At 45.6% G+C, this 22,500-nt stretch overlaps 1 protein-coding gene across 10 annotated transcripts in view; it reads left to right on the forward strand.

Moving 5' to 3' along the window:
• The window catches only part of LOC310798074 (calcium-dependent secretion activator 1), a gene marked incomplete at both ends in the record, with an annotated part of 159,682 nt that overhangs the window by 39,292 nt on the left and 97,890 nt on the right, over positions 1-22,500 (forward strand). For all 10 annotated transcript variants that reach the window (XM_083660564.1, XM_083660559.1, XM_083660561.1 and 7 more), the window contains 6 exons: positions 7,571-7,651; positions 7,824-8,057; positions 9,347-9,468; positions 16,413-16,524; positions 18,258-18,397; positions 18,978-19,044. In XM_083660564.1, coding sequence (XP_083516690.1) covers positions 7,571-7,651; positions 7,824-8,057; positions 9,347-9,468; positions 16,413-16,524; positions 18,258-18,397; positions 18,978-19,044 — 756 coding nt within the window. The remainder of the gene's footprint in view (positions 1-7,570; positions 7,652-7,823; positions 8,058-9,346; positions 9,469-16,412; positions 16,525-18,257; positions 18,398-18,977; positions 19,045-22,500) is intronic.

Below are 22,500 nucleotides of genomic sequence, written 5' to 3' on the forward strand. Positions count from 1 at the left end.
CAACACACACCACCCTCTCCAACACAGTGGTTAGAATGGAAGGGAATGGGGTGATGCATTGTTGATGGGGGCCGCAGTTCCATCAAGCAACCCATTCATTCTCACACTGCTCTTGTCCCACAATCCATAACTATGGATTAAAGAGTGCAAATTATTGGTGGCTCTGCACTCAAATATTTATGTTGGCAAAGGGGTGTGTGTGTGTGTGTGTGTGTGTGTGTGTGTGTGTGTGTGTGTGTGTGTGTGTGTGTGTGTGTGTGTGTGTGTCCTTAAAAAAATGACTGTCGGGAGAATGGAGAGACCTGTAGTCATGACAACGGGCTCAGACAGTCTTGTGTTTACCAAAGCACAAACCTCCAAGCCAGAGTTCCTCAGCAGAGGAACCTTGCTCGGCTCATTGCCCCAAACACTCCATCTGTCAATGTTCTCACAGATCTCTCAACCTTCACTAAACCCTACTAACCCTAAACCAAGATCTCTCACCTTCACTAAACCCTACTAAACCAGGGGTTCCCCACCTCCACCTGTCAATGTCTCACATATCTCTCAACCTTCACTAAACCCTACTAACCCTAAACCAGGGGTTCCCAACCTTTTTTGGCTTGTAACCCCACTGTGATGTCACAAAAATCTAGGGACCCCAGACATTCAAATTCCAGTAGAACACCAGTAATATCATCAGTGTCATCAGTGATGTCACATAACAGTATGCTGACTTTTTTTTTCTTTAATTTGAGAATTCAGACTTTTTTCCTCAGATTTATGACTTTAATCTGAGGATTCTGACTTTAATCTCAGAATAATTTTTTTCTTCTTCAAAGTTCTGACAGTAAACGCAGAATTCAGACTTTAATCTCAGAATTCAGACTTTTTCCCCCTCAGAATTCTGACTTTTCATTCCAGAATTTTTACATTAAACTCAGAATTCTAACTTTATTTTTCTGAATTTTGACTTCATATGGCCCAATGATAGAGGCCTTTGCATTTTCAGTATTGCAGCCCTTATGAACTTGGTGTCTGTGGTGACAGGGTAGGTGGAGCTAACATAATAGACTCACTAGTAGGTTACTGTGGCTACAGAGTGGGCGGAGCTAACATAATAGACTCACTAGTAGGTTACTGTGGCTACAGAGTGGGCGGAGCTAACATAATAGACTCACTAGTAGGTTACTGTGGCTACAGAGTGGGCGGAGCTAACATAATAGACTCACTAGTAGGTTACTGTGGCTACAGAGTGGGCGGAGCTAACATAATAGACTCACTAGTAGGTTACTGTGGCTACAGAGTGGGCGGAGCTAACATAATAGACTCACTAGTAGGTTACTGTGGCTACAGAGTGGGCGGAGCTAACATAATAGACTCACTAGTAGGTTACTGTGGCTACAGAGTGGACGGCGTGGACAAGGTGTTGAACATGTAAAGCTTAATTAATATGTTGGTTTTGATTGGCATTGTCATCCAAATAAAAGTTGCGCACACTGGTTTTCATGCACACGTCCGAATGTATAAAAGTAGTATTTGTAGTTCAAATCAGGAGAGACCCATTCTTTAGTGAACGTTTTTCTCTGCTCCTTTGGATATCAGCAGCAGAACATAAGCTACAGTGTAGCCTGGGAGTGCATGAGCAATAGGGTTGGCACACTTTTTGGTGTGTACATTCTCTAGGGCAGGGGTGCCCAAATTCTTTCCCATGAAGGGCCAAAACTCAATCTGGGTGGAGGGCCGAGGGCCAAAAATAAACGTTGTGGAATTACATTCAAATGTATTGTGTTTTATAGAAAATTAAAGCAGCTACGAGCAAGATTTTCGATTGTTATTAAACAGTCTAAATTTAATATCAATGCATCACATCTTACCTCTAATAGTAGACGAGACCAACGCAGAGTAGTCTCGCTTGAACCCCGAGTGAATCGGCCAGTGTTAGTCTCTCTGTGGCCAGGGCAGATCAGGAAGTGAAATGAAACGGTTTGCAGCAGCCACTTCGGCCATAACCACAAAATAACTTCCAAAAAACCTGTTAGAATATAACAAGAGATGTTTGCGAGAGTATGCATGGCGTTCTCCTTGTTTATGGTATGTTGCTAGGTAGCGCGAACGGGGTAAAGCCTGGATTATGCTTGACGCTTTGGCCGGCCGCACGGAAATGAGAGACACGGAATCCGACGAGGAAACGTGTGGAGCTTGTATACTGTACTCTGTGTGGGTTTCTGCAGGCGGAATTGAGCGCAAGTCTTGAAAACTCCACTTTGTCCGCCCGTCCGCGTCCGCGTCCGCGTAGTTACAAAATTCGGCGTGCGCACGGCCGCTCGAAAACCGTCCGCACGGAGCCTTGCGGGGGGCGTGTCTGCTGATTTGACGTCACTTTTCCGCGCGGACACTCGCGTTCCTCGCTGATGCGGAAAGCATAATGAGACCTTAAAGGCGCTCTTATGCTCGAGCAAAGCTCCGTGGGGGTGGGGCCCCGCGAGTCTCCGTGAGTCACCGTGCAGACCTCGCGCTGGGGCAGATGCCATTATACTCAGAAAGTGATCAGCATGTATTGTGTGCATTGTACAATGGTGAAAACAGCCCGTGAAAAGTCGCAATGAAACGCTGTGCAGTACTGAGTGCGCTTTCACTCTCAAACGACCGCACATCAGCACATGAAGGACTCACCAAACTTGTTTTTACTGAAAGCCGTTTTTACTACTCAGCCCTGATAGCCTACTACTCTGTGCTGCTTTTAATCTCTCTCAATAATGCTCTCAACACAACACATTTACTTGGTGAAATGACTAAAAACGAACAGTTGCAAATCTAAGTTTATAGCCTACCACATGGGTCAAGAAATGTGGCGAAAACACAGCTCAGTGTTCAGGGCTCAATGGATTGAATGCGGCCATGTTTGGAGAGAAGCTCGCGCTGTTAGAAAAAAAGTCAGGCACAACGCGAGCGGCCGCTGGAGCTAGCGAATAACCACGCCCAACAAATTTACGTAATTTGACGCGCCCGCCCCTCGCTCCACCCCCGCGCCCTTCACGGCAGGGTGAGCATAATTCAGCCTTAAGGCAAGCAGCTGCATTTCACTTCCGGGTTTCACTTCCGGGTTTATCCGGTCCGGCGGTAAGGAGAGAGAGAGAGAGAGCCCCCTGTTGACGCGAGTTTAGACAGACACAGACTTAAGAGAGCAATCTCCGATTCACACGGCTTTGGTCTCAGCTACTATTATAGGTAAGATGTGATGCATCAATATTGTAATTATACTGTTTAATAACAATCGAAAATCTTGCTCGTAGCTGCTTTAACATTCTAAATCTAAAATAACATTTCAATATAATAATCTACTTTTTATCTGTTTGGTAATTGTAATAATTTGCAATTGGTTACCGGTATATATATTTAAAAAAACATCTGCATTTGTGGGGAGCTTAAAGGCCGTTTCACACCGGTGCGGATTTTCGCGCGAATATTCGGCACGGAGATTCGCAACAAAATGTTTTAATGAGTTTAATGAGAACCTTGCACACCGAGGCGGAACATTCGTGCGGGGGTTTATTTTTCCGCACGGACTTTGACTTCCGCGGATTTTCGGATGCGGCAAGATACGTTTGACCAATGAAATCCTTTATTTACAACTGACGTCACATTGTAGTATGGAGCTGCGCTGCTGTTTGGCATGGTGATGATTCAATTTGTGTTCATAGCCTACTGTAACGTTACAGGATATCTATAGCCTTCCTAGCGTGAACGTCCCCCCCAGTTTCCTCGTTTGTTTACAAACACTGATCCCTCGTATATCGTGATTTTTTTTAAAGCAAAAGACGGTAAACAAAATAAATTACATGAAAATGCTCACCTCAAACACACTGCCAGTCGTTGTTCAGGGTCGATAGGTTTGCGGTAGTTTGTGTGTTTCCTCATTATGTGAGGGGCTCAACTCCCATTCTGAAATAGACTGCCTGAAGCGACTGTGATACAGGCGCTCCTCGACCAGCTGATGAAACTCGCCATGTGCTGTGCGCCTCTCTAAAATTGGGTGAACCCAGAACCTTCTTTTCCTCTTTCTCGTTTGTTTTCTCAGCAATATGAGGAGCAGGTCGTCATCACTGCTACTACTACTGCTTGACTGCATTGTGGTCTCTGCTCACTGTTTTTCCGCCAACGGAAAATGAACGTGGGAATGCGAATAATTCGCACCCGGACCTGTGTGTATAGTTTGCAATGCGGAAAATCCGCACGAAATTTCGCATCGCATATCGCAACGCATTCCGCACCAGTGAGAAACGGCCTTAAACATGGACCAATAACCAGGATAAATAAAAGTAAATTACCACTAATGGGGGATAAAAATGGGATAAAAAAATCGGGGGGGGGGAATACATTTTTTTTTTTTTTTTTTTTTTTTTTTTTTTTCCCAAATCCATGGCGGCCCAAAACTGCTCTAGGGAATATCACATTTGGCGTGTCCCCTACTAGTCTGCGGAGACGAGCTCCCCTGTGAGAGCCAGTCTGCGGAGACGAGCTCCCCTGTGAGAGCCAGTCTGCGGAGACGAGCTCCCCTGTGAGAGCCAGTCTGCGGAGACGACTGTGATTGAGATGTGCTCCTCGGTTGGTGGTAGCAGCAGGGCTGTGTGTTCAGGCAGGATGTTAACGCAGCCTGTGGGAGAGGAAATCAATGATGAGGATGAAGAGGGAGAAGAAGGTGAGAGAGGGAGACATTAGTCTGTCTCTATCGACTTGCTGTACTATTACCTGTTCACTTTTCTACTCATCTAGCTGCTTCTCCACATGCATATACTTACCTAACTACTTACCTGATTCATTAGTAACTACCTACCTGATTACCCTCATGCACATGTATGGAATTCTAATAAAACAGATCATTTCCTAGTTGAGTTTCATAACGAGCACTTTTTGATCCAAGGTAAATAAGTAAAGAGAATTACTAAGTATATAATACTAAAGCCTAATGCAGTAGTAGGCTATCATCTCCTTGTTGCATTTTTCAAACTGGCAGATGGGGGCAAAAGAAACGATTCAACTTTTACTTGTTTACTCACCAATTTTGCTCTCTTCCAAATAATGCAGCCACGTAACTCCATCCATTCATGAAATTATTCAATACCACGGGGGACATGAATGGTTTGTAAAGTGCCATTGAACCACCCGCCCACTCACAGCATGATCTGGAACATGAGCTGGGAGCTGCTGAACTACAGGCGCTCTGCCAGCGATGCAGAGGGCAGACGTTATACCAGGGGCTCGGCTGGTAATGAGCCACACTCGTGGGAGTGTGGCGGCATACAGCGGAGAAGTGTTTCTAAACATGCAGGCCGACCGGCTAGCAGCTGGTCATGATCAGGAGTTCACTGAATGTGACTGATGACGAGGCAAATAAAGTCTTCAACTGTTTCCTACTGTCGGAGAAAAACCTCCTCTGCAAAACGAAAAAAGTAAATTATTTAAGAAATTTACCACGAGAGGAAGGGGGTTGTGGCCACATTTACCACTGGTACAGGGTTGTGGCACGAGGCAAAGCCGAGTGCTATAAACCCTGTACCAGTGGTAAATGTGGCCACAACCCCCTTCCTCGAGTGGTAAATTTCATTTCTACAATAGCTACCACATAATATAAAAAATACACAATTGTAACATTCAATTCATTTATTTACAATCATTACTGGTTTCAGAATACATTTATCCTTCCGCCACAGAATATAGTTCCATACACAAGATCAATGATTGCACTAAACATTTAGTTGCCTTTGAGCCAAAAAACAACTAACCTATTCCTTAACGGGATTCACAGTTATTGATACATTGCCTGTAAAAGTACAGTTATTTAAACAGTTATCTAAAGCAGCCCGTTTTGGTGACGTTACTACGAAATCGGACATTTCCTTGTTAGAGATTTGTAGACTGACAGGCTAACAGTGAGCGGAGTCAGCACAGGTGTTCTTCATTCATCAGGGAGCGGAGTGATACTGCGGTTGGAGCCGAACTGTAGATTGTTGGCCTATTTACCACTGTTGCTAGCCAATCAGAATCCAGTATTCACTCATGCTGTTGTAGAATGTAAAATTACCCATTTTTACCCGGACAAGTGACTTTTGTGCCTGGACAAGTAGTGAAAGGTAAACTTACTTCTCCGAAAGACAGGTGCCTCACAAAGTTCATGTCGAGCCGTGAATCAGCAGTGATGACTTCCTGCTCTCATTCCCCATCAGCACCAACTCTAATTGCTTTATCGACTGCAGTGAAAGTGAGTCTCTGCTGCTTTGGATCTGAGCTGAGCTTCACTGATGCCCTATAGTCACACATCACATCAACATGGGTATTGCTGGCTCCAGTCAGTGCCGACACATCCAATGGACTGTTCACTTATACATTTGCACTACGTTATGGGGATGATTGGTGGTGGTCATCCCTGTTTTGTGTAGCTGCTGCTTCTGCACAAACCTTTATTGTATTTATTGTATTTTTTTGGTATTTAACCAATAGCTCACGACAGGCTGTGGTATATCCTCATTATACCGCAGCTAAGAGCCGTGCTTCGCCCGACGCTGCGGAGTAGAGCTGGTTAAAGGAGAATTCTGTTCTTTTACAACCCTTATTTCCAGCTTTAAATGTGATTTTTAAGTCACCCTGATGAGTCCGGTTTGATTCCCATGCGCTGAACGATAATTTGTTTTGAACTGCGACCCGAAAACGGGGCATGTGAAATGCTTGTATTTATGTCCTGTAAATATCTTATTTTCTGACAGGCAGCGCCGCATATCGTTATTATTTCTATCATATAGAGACAATAAGAAAATGAACAATCTAGTGTTGGTGTTCTTGGTTCATTCTGGCTCTGCTGTCCGTCACATTGATAGCAGCTCCTGTTCCCCCCGCTCCTTGTAATCCATATGACGTTATTCCGGACGGGCTCAAATAAATACACGCGGCCATCAAATTCAAATGAATCGTCTATATTCCCTCCTCAGAATGCCACGTTGATTTTCAACTAACCTACACTGCAGAAAAAAACACACCTTGATTTAACAATGAGAATTCGTTTGTCATGGTTTTGTGCGAAAAAGTGATTTGTGTTTTGAATTGGATTACCAGGGGAACGAGGGTTTGGCCGGGCGGGAGTCTGTGTGTAGCGCGGGGAGCGGTGCTTTGTGTTCGGCTATGAAGGGGGGTCTCCCCGGAGGTCGGTGCACAGGGTGGGTAGAGGCACTGCCGAGGCACCGAGGCAGCACTGTGCTGTGCGTGGTCCCGCGGATCGAAATCAGTTTCTTGCAGAAAATCACTTTCTGACACAACACCGGCCAGTACGCTATACACTACAGTAACCATTGATAGTATAATACAGTAACCTCTCTCCCTGCACACAATTGCACCATGCAACAATAGGTTAACCCGAGTGGACAATTATGGTATAGGCTATTGAAGCGCAAACGCCCACAATTAGGGCTTTGCGGCTATTCCAGCGCAAAACGGGCGCTAACGCAAATCGGGAAGATAGAGCCCTATGTGTGTATGTAATGTAATGTGTATGTACTGTGTATGTGTATGTACTGACCTGGAGTGTGTGTTTCCCCAGCTTGACAACCCTGATGAGCAGGCTGCCCAGATCAGAAGAGAGCTGGATGGACGACTGCAGATGGCTGATCAGATCGCTCGGGTAAAGGACCATGGACCATGGATGATGGATGGATGGATGGGTGGCTGGGTGGAGGGATGAGTGGGTGGGTGGAGGGATGATGGGTGGCTGGGTACTTGTGTGGGGGAGCCCTGATCCAATGGTTGAGGTAACGTTTGATCAGGCTGATTGACTTCTCATTTCCGTCATACAGGGTGGGAAGTTCCCCAGGTTTGTGTCCAAAGAGATGGAGGCCATGTACATTGAGGAGATGCGATCTTCTGTCAACCTGCTGATGGCCAACCTGGAGAGCATGCCAGTCTCCAAGGGAGGAGAGTTCAAGCTGCAGAAGCTGAAGCGAGGCCACAACACCTCCATCATGGACATGGGCCAGGAGGACGAGAACACGCTGTCCAAGTCCGACGTGGTGCTGTCCTTCACCCTGGAGGTTGGTGACTTTTTGTTGTTGCTTTAGACTCCCAGCAAAGCGTAAGATGAATGATGGGAAAGACAGAGGCGGTGGTGGTGGTGGGGGGCATCTTCCTACCTATCAGTATGCCAATCACCTATGGCTGATTCTCAGGAGCTTCCTCACCAAAGAGAAACAGGATAGAAATGCCACCACAAATACCAAACATAGAATGTTTGATCATAAATAACCCAGGACACAGCTGTCGATTAAAAATAAGAGATGTAAGACCCCCTAAACTAAAGTCATGTTTTAAGACATGTTTTAAATGTCCGAATCTGTAAATATACAAATATTGTTGATTTTGAAAGTTTCACTGCTGAATACTGCACAGGGTTTGGCTCCAAGTATTTATTTGTGATGTCACAAATCATGCTTATAGGCAATGACCTTTTCAGTGAGCACAGGGAAATCTGCTGGATTGCTTTACGGCACATTGTTTCTCCCCTGGTGGATCTGGAGGGAAATCTGCTGGATTGCTTTATGGCACAAAACAGGAAGAGGTTCTGTTTTTCCAGAGCAAATGGAGCTAAGGCTTTCGGAGTTACTGGCAGAGGAGGGAAAGGAAGATGGAAAAAAATCACATGTTGTGTTGATCCTCTTCAGGGAGGGGAACCGGGAAGCAATGCGGCTTATGGGAAATGTAGTCTTCATTTTTAATTTTGTTCACTGTAATTATATGATTGTATATAATGCAGCACAATGAATTTCATCTCATGCATATATTTTTATTTCCCCCCTCTCTTGCGTTGTCCCCGTGTGTGTGTGTGTGCGTGTGTGTGTGTGTGCATGCGTGCGTGCGTGTGTGTGCGTGTGTGCCTGTGTGCCCGTGTGTGTGTGTGCATGCATGCGTGTGTGTGTGTGTGCATGCGTGTGCCTACCTGTGTGTGTGTGTGTGTGTGCCTACCTGTGTGTGCCCGTGTGTGTGTGTGTGTGTGTGTGTGTGTATGTGTGTGTGTGTGTGTGTGTGTGTGTGTGCGTGTGTGTGTGTGTGTGTGTGTGTGTGTGTGCCTACCTGTGTGTGCCCGTGTGTGTGTGTGTGTGTGTGTGTGTGTGTGTGTGTGTGTGTGTGTGTGCCTACCTGTGTGTGCCCGTGTGTGTGTGTGTGTATGCGTGTGTGTGTGTGTGTGTGTGTGTGTGTGTGCCTACCTGTGTGTGCCCGTGTGTGTGTGTGTGTGTGTGTGTGTGTGTGTGTGTGTGTGTGTGTGTGTGTGTGGGTGTGTGTGTGTGTGTGTGTGTGTGTGTGTGCGTGTGTGTGTGTGTGTCAGGTGGTGATAGTGGAGGTGCAGGGGCTGAAGTCATTGGCTCCTAACAGGATTGTTTACTGCACCATGGAGGTGGAGGGCGGACACAAGCTCCAGACAGACCAAGCTGAGGCCTCCAAACCCACGTACGCTAGCACACACACACACACACACACGCACGCACACACACACACACACACACACACACACACACACACACACACACAACACACAACACACTCACAATATATGCATTCATTGTATCCCTCGTGCTCTTCCACACACCAGTTCCAGGGTCGCCACTCATTCCCGTCTGAGTTGCCTCAGCCACACTTGCTCTTCCACAAGGTCTCTCGCCCTGCAGCTATTTCACGCTCTAAGTGTGTGAGGGGAAATGGACGGCCTGGGACACGAGGCGTCGTCATGGTGATAGCCTCTTGAATAATGTAATACTGCTTTCATCAGACTGCTTCCTCACCGAGGACGATTTCGTTCCGTTCCGCTCCGCTCTCCCCCCGCTGGTCAGCTTTCACATTACAACATTTCTTCCGCGCTCGGGAACGGAATAGAACACTTGCAGAGTACACCTGTGTCATCACCTACGCCTGGAGTGTATCCTCGCCCGTGTGTTGTCTACGTGGTTCGGTACGGTGGTTGGCATTCACATTCGACCAAAGCGTTCCCCAGACCACCTTTTCAAGTGGACCCTGTCACGGTACGCTGTTCCGCACCCGCGCACGGAACGCAAAGTTCACACTCATGAAACGAACCACACCTGGGGTCAATTTAAGTTTATTTATTCCCCCCATGGGGAAATTCATCCTCTGCATTTGACCCATCCTCTACTAGGAACCTTCGTAGAACTAGGAGCAGTGGGCAGCCGCAGTGCAGCGCCCGGGAACCAACTCCAGTTATTTTGCCAGTGCCTTGCTCAGGAGCACTGACAGGAGTATTAACCCTAACATACATGTCTTTGATGGTGGGAGGAAACCGGAGCACCCGGAGAAAACCCACACAAACACGGGCAGAACATGCAAACTCCACACAGAAAGGACCTGCATGGGACGGACCGGGGTTCGAACCCGGGACCTTCTTGCTGTGAGGCAACATTGCTAACCACTGAGCCACTGTGCCGGGGACAAGTGTTTTTAAAATATCAGATGGCAGGTTCAGCTGCAGAACAGCGTCCCTGGAACTGGCCCGGGATGTGCTACCTCGGCTGAGGACTTGTGAGTTAGAACGAACATGAACCAACTCTGATTGAATGGCTTCTAATCTCAGGCCTCAAGGCAATCAAAAGTCTGTGTGTTGACTCTTGACACCCACTGTTAGTTTGTGCTACTCCAGGACCAGCTTTGGCAACAGTTTGACTTGTTTCATTTCCTCATCTTCTTCACCCTGTACATTGCTCGCATCAGTAGCTCGTTAAGATTCATATTGGCTGCTAAATTGATTGCTAAATGAGCCAGCTGGCTGGTTAGCTCTCTGTCATACATTGTCATTAGTGGAGGATGGGAGTAGTTCAGAGCTACACGGGATATTAAATTGTAGATAGTGCTGCAGCACACGCCTCGCATTATCAACACAGCAAATAAGGAAACGTGTGGGAGTTCTTAGATTGATAGGTTTTCTTTTATATCAGACACAGGTTTGTATTCCTACCTGACATGTTTCGACGGTAATACTTCCGTCTTCTTCAGAGGTGTCACTAGATGGTGTGTGTGACGTGTCTTTAACAGCTGATGTTGTTTACAGAGGCGTGATCGTCCTGTCAGATTTGACAGGACGACCACGCCCCTTGCTGTCATCTCGCCGTTTGAGAACGCTGCTCCAGGTGGTGGAAAGCATGTAAGCCCCCTCGTCCCGGTTCATCGTCGTTTGCGCCCGCTTCCTGATCTCCACTGCCTCCATAATCCAGCGCTGGTGTTTGTTGTCCTGGGTGCGGATGACATAGGGGCGGTCACACTACCATACATCAGAGGCATCACTGAACGCATACAGAGAGCCATGAGTAAACGTCACATCAGTACACCAGTCAAACCACACATAAAACTCAGACAACTGCTAGTGCACCCAAAAGACAAAATCGACCCAAACAAAAAATGTAACGTCATCTATGAAATACCATGTCAATCATGCAATAAATCATACATAGGAGAAACAGGACGGTCATTCATCACCCGCAAAAAAGAGCACCAAAAGGAATGTGAGAAGGAGACAACAAAAAGGCAGACACGGGCTATAAAGGAACAGGCACTACAAGAAAATCTCAAATCAGCAATCACAGATCACTGCAAAAGGGAGAACCACATTATGGACTGGGATAAGGCCAAAGTCATCCGCACCCAGGACAACAAACACCAGCGCTGGATTATGGAGGCAGTGGAGATCAGGAAGCGGGCGCAAACGACGATGAACCGGGACGAGGGGGCTTACATGCTTTCCACCACCTGGAGCAGCGTTCTCAAACGGCGAGATGACAGCAAGGGGCGTGGTCGTCCTGTCAAATCTGACAGGACGATCACGCCTCTGTAAACAACATCAGCTGTTAAAGACACGTCACACACACCATCTAGTGACACCTCTGAAGAAGACGGAAGTATTACCGTCGAAACATGTCAGGTAGGAATACAAACCTGTGTCTGATATAAAAGAAAACCTATCAATCTAAGTAAAGTATAGACACTATGAACCTTTTTGGATTATGTGTGGGAGTTCTGTCGACACGAAAAGGCACCGCAGCTACCGAGCTAACATGACGGATGTTTGTTCATAAGCGTATTGCTAACACACACACACACATTCAACCACACACACACACACACACACATTCAACCACGCACACACACACACACACACCCCTATTCCTAACCATTAAATAAATTACAGCTAACTGTAATATAGTTCAAATGTAAAGGCTTGTCAAGGCAGGAGAGAGAGAATGAGAGAGAGACACAGAGGAGCTATTGGAGCATGTCATACAAATGGAGCAGATTTCTTTATGTTTTTATTGAAAGAAAAGGTTTGGTTATACAGGTGATCTAATTCAAGAAAGAGGATTTATAATGTTTTCCTTTTCTTTTTTAAACCCCTCCCTTATGGTAGCAATTATTTCCATTATTATTGTATTCACTTGTATACTTTGAACTGAAAATGAATTGAGAGGGAGAGAGAAAGAGAGACAGAGACAACCAGATACCTGCTTAAGGTGCGTTCACACCGAGATATTTATTTTTCGCTCTGTCGCTTGATTCAACCCTTTGGAATCGCTCTGTCGCTCTGTTTAAATCGCTCATCAACAGGCACACGAAATGACGGACATGTGGGGGATATAACGTTACGCAATGTCATGATATTTGTCCACTACGAGCCACCGTCATTGTTTACAAGCTAAAGCCTATCAGCGTGCTCCTAATGCGAGCTCCATACCGGTAGGACAGACTTCACTTCATGTCAGCTGTCAGCCTGTCAATGCGGTTTGTTGCCACACAATAAACCAGCGGTTTGTTCTAAGCCAGTGTGATCCTTCACTCACTCTCATACGGCAGCCAATCAGCATTGAACAGCGAGCGACTGATGCCAGCGTATTTTCGCTCGAGTTGAGATATTTCATCTCGAGCGACGAGCGTATTTTCTCCCTATCGCTCTGTCTCTGCCGCTCGGACGCCCAGCGATTTTTCTCCCAGGCGAATGAATATACGCTCAATCGCTCATTTGCATTGACTTTGTATGTAAACTCGACGCCAGCAAAAAACTTTAATAGGTCGGTGTGAACGCACCTTTACAGTATGTATCTCGCTGCTTACAGAAGGTCAGTGTTTCTCTAGAGACCCACTTATTACAAATGACAAACTTGTGGGGCGGCTTTAGCTCAGGAGGTAGAGCGGGTCGGCCAATGACGCAAGGGTTGGCGGTTCGATCCCCGCTCTCTCCCAGCTGCTGTCGCTGTGTCCCTGGGCAAGACACTTAACCCTCCTTGCTCCCGATGGTGTGTAGGCACCCTGCGTGGCAGCCTGCCGCCATCGGTGTATGAATGGGTGAATGTAGACTATCTACTGATTGTAAAGCGCTTTGGATAAAAGCGCTATATAAATGCAGGCCATTTACAAACTTATACACTTATTACAAACACTTAAACTTAAACACTTATTAAAAATGACAAACCATCGCCACGCAGTTCCCAATATAGATAAAGCAGCCATTTTGAAGAGATGTGTTTGATCAATCACAACTTCATTTTATGTGTGTGTGATTGAAAACAACATGTTCAATACTAATAATTAATCATAAATTGAGACCAAATAAATGCATTTAGAGTCAACAGGCTCTCATTTTATTCCTCTCATCAGGAAAAAACAACAACAATGTATACAAAGAAAATACTGTGGAAGAAATTCTGCAAATTTGTTTAGTGACCCAAATAAAATCTCTTGCACCCACCTGCGATCCCACACACACACACACACACACACACACACACACACACACACACACACACACACACACACACACACACACACACACACACACACACACACACACACACACACACACACACACCCACCTGCGACCCAGTCTTTGAGAATGTCTGGGTTAAGCTGACCATCCTCCCATCCCAATATCAACTGATCATCTTCTCATTTCATTCCTTTCCTCCTCCACACACATACACACACACACACACACACACACACACACACACACACACACACACACACACACACACACACACACACACACACACACACACACCATAAGACTGCACACATGCTGCCATCTGCAGGACAAAATTAAACATTCAATATTAAATGAATATGAATGAGTATTGGACTCTAGTCCCACAGAATGAACTAAAAAGGTGGAAAAAAATATGTTTCAATTTCAAACTATTATACCGTACACCTATTTGACAGTTTATGCCAATATTTATTTCGTTATTTATTGATTTACTTATTTGTTTGTTTGTTGTTGTTGTTATATATGTTTTAATTATATTTTTCAAAATTAAAATCTGATTACTTTTACTTTGTGGAAAACAGATTTTTATGTATTTATGGAGACTTCTCCCTGCAATGCATCTGATGCTGTTCTAGGCCATGCTGTAGGAGTGATATACCGTATGCAGTGATGTAGTGGTAAATCAATAGGAAACTATGAGTTAAATAACCATCAATACAGACAAACTGCCTGCCTGCCCTTTCCTCATCAAACGTTGATCAGTTCGATGCTACTTTGATGCTGCTCTGTAGTGATGCGCGGGTCACCCAGAACCCGCCGGGTCCCGCGGGCTGGGCCGCCCCGCAGGCGGGCTGGGTTGGCAAATTATGAAAATATCGCGGGTGCGGGCGGGGCAGGCTCAGAACATGACAAAGCAACATTATTAAATAATTTAGAGCAGTGAAACACGCAGAGTAATTAACCTTAAAGACGTGAACTCTCTCTCACACGTAGGTACACACAATCAGACAGACTCCTGCTGCACTCTCTATAGCCTACATGGAGTAAAGAAACGCTTCAATGAGGTAGCCTATGTGCTCTCAAAACAAACATTTTGGAAGGATTATTCGCTGTAATTATTATTTGAAGTGTCCATAAAACTAATGCCACCGCAGATTTTCTGTTGTGGACTCGACTGTGATGTATTTGTCAACTTTACTGCAACGTGAGTAGGCTGTCAACAATTGAGCGCATGAGTTAATTAAAAGAAATCAGACAGCGAGTCTAGCCGTATCTGCAAGCTGTGTGCGCACCTGCTGCTGCACTACGTTTAGTAGCCTACTACTGCAACATGGCCAATTGAGAGTGCATGAGGTCATTAAAAGAAATGGGGAAGAATAAGAACTGTTTCTGTAGGCTGCCTAGTGCCTAGGTGTGTGTGTGTTTCACCGGGTTTGAGCCCCTCACTCTGGCACTGTGTGTGTGTGTGTGTGTGTGTGTGTGTGTGTGTGTGTGTGTGTGTGTGTGTGTGTGTGTGTTTCACCGGGTTTGAGCCGCTTTCTGCCTCCACTCTCGCTTCCTTGTACAGCAGGGGGGAGGGGCCTAGGCTAAATCCCGTGCTCATAGAGAGCCCCAGGAACGAGTCCGGAAAACATCGATGCTAACACTTCCTGGTTCTTCACTGTTTACGCCTATTGGATTTTGAATGGGTTTTTGGCGCGATGCTTCAAATAAGGTCTCTGGGCAAAGCAAGCTTAATCAAACGTGAACCAGTGTTCAGCAGGATAATCTTCCCACATGAGGACCACTTTTATGAGTTTTTAAGCTTTTACGTGCCGTTAAAAGGGCGGCTCGCTAGCAAACGGCTAAATGAGACTACACTGTTGAGTCGACGGGGATATTATACGTCAATAACGTCATCACTTCAAAGGACGAACACGGAAATTCTCTTTCCCTCACCTGGTTCAGCCCGGGGTAATCAGTGCACAGCAGCGCACACATCAACAACACTCCAGGTTGAGTGGTGACGTGACGGGGAAGCCTATGCGACACTGTGTGTAGTTCTGGATTAGCTTAGCACGAGCTTTTTACTTCTAGGGCTCGCATTTACGCTTCAAAACTCATGAAAGTGGTCCTCATGTGTGAAGATTATCCCGCTGAACACTGGTTCGCGTTTGATTAAGCTTGCGTTGCCCAGAGACCTTATTTGAAGCATCGTGGCAAAAACCCATTAAAATCCCATAGGCAGAAACAGTGAAGAACCAGGAAGTCCGGGACTTCCGCGTTCCGACTACAAAAATACGTCATCCCTGGGGCTCTCTATATCTCGGCTAGAGCGGATGGACACAATGCACGTCACACACACACACACGCAAGCACACACACACACACACACACACACACACACACACACACACACACACACACACACACACACCATGGCTTACCTAAGACACTGCTCTCTTTCATGGCTGTATGGTTGTTCTTGTCTTTTGGGGTGTGTGTGTGTGTGTGTGTGTGTGTGTGTGTGTGTGTGTGTGTGTGTGTGTGTGTGTGTGTGTGTGTGTGTGTGTGTGTGTGTGTGTGTGTGTGTGTGTGTGTGTGTGTGTGTGTGTGTGTGTGCGTGCGTGCGTGCGTGCGTGTGTGTGTGTAGTTGGGGTACCCAGGGTGACTTCACCACCACCCAGCCACTACCTGCTGTCAAGGTGAAGCTGTTCACTGAGAGCACTGGAGTGTTGGCTTTGGAGGACAAGGAGCTGGGCCGGGTAAGACAAACTGAATCTGTCTGTTCAGCCATGATGGCTATCGCTGCTCATGCTAACCTCCCGATCGCTGCTCATGCTAACCTCCCGCGTCTTCTTATGTTTATTCCAAACAAAAACGCATCACTTCCTGTGCGGGCGACAATCGATTCCTCCCAGGAAACAGCTACCAGACATCGGCTGTTTAGAACAATTGATTGATTGATATAGGTTGAATCACTATTGTGTTATATCAGTCAGTAATAGAGTAGCAAAACAAACACTTTGATATGCAGATTAGTACTTTAAGCTAATAGAGAGGCAAAGTGACCGCCCTACTTCCTGCTTCAGCACTGTACCAGAGATTTTCATCCGCCATTTATTTTCCCATAGACATTTCGTAAAATGCTTTTACTTAAAAATCGTAAAAATTGTTTTACTTCGTCAAACCAAACGGTTCAGATATATTTAGAAACAGGAGAGGCCACATACCATTTCACTCAGACCAAAGTGTAAAAAAATAGCGGATTTAAAGCAGCTACGAGCAAGATTTTCGATTGTTATTAAACAGTCTAAATTTAATATTGATGCATCACATCTTACCTCTAACAGTAGACGAGACCAACGCCGAGTAGTCTCGCTTGAACCCCGAGTGAATCGGCCAGTGTTGTCTTGATGATTAGTCTGTCTGCGGGCCAGGGCAGATCAGGAAGTGAAATGAAACGGTTTTCGCGCAGCCACTTCGGCCATAACCACAAAATAACAAAATTACTTCCAAACAAACTGTTAGAATATAACGAGAGATGTTCGCGAGAGTAGCAAGCCCCTGCATGGCGTTCTCCGTGTTTATGGTCTGTTGCTAGGCAGAGCGAAACGGTTGAAGGCAGGCAGCTGCCGTAAACCGTTTCGTTTCACTTCCTGGTCTATCCGGCCCGCCGGTAGACAGACACAGACTCTATAATCATCAAGAGAGTAATCTCCGATCCACACGGCTTTGGTCTCAGCTAGAGCTGCACAATATATCGTTTCAGCATCGTCATCGCAATGTGCGCATGCGCAATACTCACATCGCAGAACGCGCAATGTCATAGGATAAGGCAAAGTAACTCAAACATGTCATGCTATAACTCTTTTGCTGGTTGATACTCAGCATTAGCACACTAGCATCCTGCCAATCACTCTGGCTGCAGCTAAAAACACTTGCTACTATGTCACCACGCAGGTTACCCACTATCTTCTTAAAGGGACAAGGCTTGATGAGCTAATCAAGTCATTTGGTGAAAATTCCTGTATTCTTTCATATCGCAATATATATCGCAGAAACCAAATATATTGCAATCTCTGTTTTTTCCAATATCGTGCAGCCCTAGTCTCAGCTACTATTATAGGTAAGATGTGATGCATCAATATTATAATTATACTGTTTAATAACAATCGAAAATCTTGCTCGTAGCTGCTTTAAAGAAAATATTTTTAAGTTTTGGTCCGGGTGAAATGTTCTATGGTCTCTCCCGATTCTAAATATAGCTGAACCGTTTGGTTTGATGAAGTAAAACTAAGCATTTTATGAAATGTCTATGGGAAAATAAATGGCGGATGAACATCTCTGGTACAGTGCTGAAGCAGGAAGTAGGCGCTCACTTTGCTTCTCTATATAACTTTTACTTTGACATACATTTAACAGAATAATGTATGTATCAATACAGCGTTTGTGCAACTCTGCATCTGCTTCCATACGCTTGTGTGGCTGCCCCCAGGTGGTGCTACACCCGACCCCCAACAGCCCCAAGCAGTCTGAGCTGCACAAGATGACGGTGTCTAAAGGCTGCCCGGACAGCGACCTCCGGATCAAACTGGCCATCCGCATGGACAAACCACAGAACATGAAGCATTGTGGGTAAGTGACAACACCTCTGTCTGTCAGTCGAGGTGGACTCCTTCTGTGGCCAAACCTTTGAGGGGTGGTATAGCCTGTACTGTACATATACTGTATATTTTGTTTATAGTTATTTTTTCAGATTTCAGATTTTCAGATTTCAGATTTATTTCGCCCCCCACACACACAAACAGTCGACATGAGGATCAACATCAAAAACACAATTGTGTGGAGTGCCAGGTCTCCCAAGAAGCTACTTAAAGCTTATAGCGGGAGCCTGTGCAGGAAGACTTAGAACAAAACTTAAATACAAGTTTTTCATTTTCATTTTCCTATAATCCATATTATTCAGCTTGTACTTGATTTGATCCTGTACTATTGCAATAAGCTTTGGCACACTCAATACTACTTGATTCTTGCCAGTAAAGCCTTTTCTCAATCTGAATGTGCATCTGAAAGGCTGCAGTAGCCTCATGTCAACAGCAGAGGTCAGGAGATACCTTGCTCTACTCTGTCTGATCCTCTCAGACTTCAGTCATATCACTCAGGGCAGTGTCGACATTCTCAATGTTTGCCTGAAGCCATGTTTCTTGTCACGCAGGTACCTGTGGACTATTGGCAAAAATGTGTGGAAACGATGGAAGAAGCGATTTTTTGTGCTGGTCCAGGTAAGCACAGAGACAAGGCCACCATGTTGAATAGCATGGTGTTATACCTGTTAAACATTGTAATCAGTAATATAATGGCAAACTATGACATTATTAAAGTAATGTAACTGTTACTTTTGGATGACTTTTGAACAAATTTCCTGCATTTGACTACTGGAATGCTCAGGAGGACATAAAAAAGCTCTGTAATACTTATTCCAGACCTTATGTCAGGGGTTCCCACCCTTTTTGGGCTTGTGACCCCACTTTGAAATCACACAAATCTCGGGAGCCCAGACATTCAAATTCCACATCGGTTCCAAACTAGAGATGTAACGTATGAACATTTCACATCACCATTATGGTGGTGCACGTGTACGCACGGCGCGTGGTGCGCGTGTACATAGCGGCGCGTGTACGTAGCAGCGCATGTACGCACGGCGCGCGGTGCGCTTGTACGTAGCGGCGGCCCTGTCTGCCGCTCTGCGCTTGAACTCAGTTTCTCCATTTGAGCTGCGAAAACCAACCAAAGAGCAACTCTGGACCCGGCTCAAGACCAAGCACCAACACCTCACCCCACGGCCTCACCCCCGACCATCAACTCTGCTTTACGGCTAATATTCCCATGCGGACATATTGTGCGCGCGGCGAGAAAGCGAGACAGACCAAGCTGTCTTTCCTCGGCTGTCAGAGGAAATGATGGAGTTGGGGGCCGGCGTCTGGGCGTGGTCTGGAGGCTGGGCGTGGGGACGCTGGTAGTCTCTTAAAACAGACTGTCTCATCTACATCCGGCGAATGCAGCTATACACAGTCTGTACGTTACACCCCCAGAACATGCACAAGGAAGTTGGGAAAAAAAACTTCAGACAGGAAAGAAGTTCGACGGAATCCGACCAAACACGACACGTGTGTCCACGAAAAATGCGGCACATTGGATTCTGATTGGACTAATGAGCGGAAGACCCGCCTTTCTGCGATTCTGATTGGACTAATGAGCGGAAAACCCGCCTTTCTACTTCCCATTCCGGTTGGTGCATGATTCCCCCCCCCACGAAGTACAGACGGTATGGCGGAAGCATTTGAAAATTGCGGAAGCCAACTCGTCTGTTCTAAGAGACTAGGACGCTGGCGTCTGGGCGTGGGGACGATATGTCTCAGAGCTACAAGCTGACAGCAGATTGACAAAGCTGAGTGAACATGAGCTGCAGAGCCAGAGCCCCGCTAACCTGAAGCCTCTCACCCGCTCCCAGCTACACATATAGCAAGTGACAAATACACTACCGCTCAGTACACTGCACCGCACGTGTGTGTGTTTGTTTGTTTGTCTCGAGTGTGTGTGTGTGTGTGTGTTTGTTTGTCTCGAGTGTGTGTGCGCGTGTGTGTGCGTGCGTGCGTGTATGTGCGTGCGTGCGTGTGCGTGTGTGTGTGTCTGTGTGTGTGTGCGTGTGCAGAGAGAACACAGTGGTAGGGTGAACTGTGCATGTCCCTGTGTGTACTGTCATTTCTCTGTCTTTTTGTCTTTTTTCCTTTCTTTGCGCTCCGTTTGTCTTGCTTATGTCAAGTCTTGTGTAAGTATTGACTGTTGGCGTTTGCTGGCCACGCCCTCTTTATCACCACACCCTCTCGCTTACATCTATTTGCCTCCTGTCCCCGCCCCTTTTTTTAAACACGTCAAATTCTCGCTTCTGATTGGCTCTTTTTTGTTTATAATATTGGTAAAAGGCAAAGAGCAAACAGATGTAAGACCGTCTCAATGACAAACCATCCACATGTTGGATTTGCCAGTGCTTGATTTTTATTAATTTATTAATTTATTTAAAAAAAAAAATTGGGGGGGGGGATACAGTAGTACAGGGATACTCAACTTGCTTTGCCCGGGGGCCACTTTCGTGAAATGATAGAAGGCCAGGGGCCAGTTAATAAACAATCAATATACATTTTTCTGTAGCGGATTACAGGTTTCAGCCGGAGATTAGTCTGACAATGTTGTGCACACCGGATAGTTAGTTAGGTTAAGTTAGTTACAGTAGGTTAAGTACATACATAAGTGCCTGGGTAGCGAGCAGATGGCGGTATTTGACAATTTAGCAGCTAAATCATAGATTATTGAAAGATATTCCATATTCCAGACTGAAATGCTATAACAGAAGTGGAGTATTGGCCAGAATGACATGAACATTTGGACACTTATTCAGCGGGTATCTTGCATGTTGCGTTCAGGTGCACTGTAAAAAAAAAAAAAAAAAAAAAAAATTGCAATTCCATCGCGGGCCACACAAGGGGTGGCCACAAGTTGAGTATCAATGCAGTAGTACATCATGGATCATTTTCCATGGATCATTAAGGTACTTAATACTATTACTATTTCTCTGACTGAGAAGCACTGCAGCTGTATCACACTGTGTTACAGTGTATCACACTGTGTGTGTTACAGTGTATCACACTGTGTTACAGTGTGTCACACTCCATACCTGCTCACTTCCAACACTGGCATTTCATCTCAAATCATCTTCTCAATGTTTTTTAATCCCATGTATGTTTGCCACACATGTCTTTTTATTTCCCACCAAGCAATAAGCAGAGCCACTTTTTGAGTTCAGAATTCACTTCATGATCTTTTTTTATTTTGTTCAGTCCTTTACATTCAACATCTCCTGCCATGTAATACACACACACACACACACACACACACACACACACACACACACACACACACACACACACACACACAAACAATACGTGTCAAAGTACCACTGTTGTAGTTCATACGGTATCTGTGGTTTTCAAGCTTTTCAATTTGGTCTGCTGACTGAATTGAAAGAGATGCCAACACGCCCCCCCCCCCCTGTGAGTTCAGTCTACTTTCCAAATCTAGAGAGCTGCTGCTAGTGTGACTGGCTCTTCATTTCAAATCATGATCATGATGCATTTTTGAAATCCCAATACTGAGGCTGAGCTATGAAATTGGCTTAAATGTAGCCTGCGTGATATCGTAAGTGAAGATTTCCACATTTAGAGTCAGCATTGACAGAGATGTGAGCTGTTAATAAAGTGAAGTGCCAATCAGAAGCTGGGCTTATAAGCGGCACACCTCCACTTTGGTGAAAGAAGAGAAGGTGGTTATTTATGATTGGAGAGAATACAGAGATGGGTGATGATGGATATTGAAGTGTTCACGTGAGACAAACCCATCAGCTCAAATCAACCATTTTCCATTCAAACGGAAGGTACCATTTGTAATGAAGAGGAAACATGTTTGACTTCAAAACCTGTGAATGTTGATGCTGTCAAAAAAATCACACAGTCAATGTCAAAAAAGTAGCCTGTGTCCAAGCAATGTGCTGACATTTTGGGAGCTCATTGCTCAGCTCACCACATAATGTGATGAGAGGAGTGGTACCAAACTCATCTCTGTCTGTCTCATCCTGAGTCAAGTTCCTTACAGCTACTGAGCCTGGCAAACTTCTTGCGTAAAAT

Source organism: Poromitra crassiceps (genome assembly GCF_964638095.1).
Source record: "Poromitra crassiceps genome assembly, chromosome: 25".
Lineage (NCBI taxonomy): Eukaryota > Metazoa > Chordata > Actinopteri > Beryciformes > Melamphaidae > Poromitra > Poromitra crassiceps.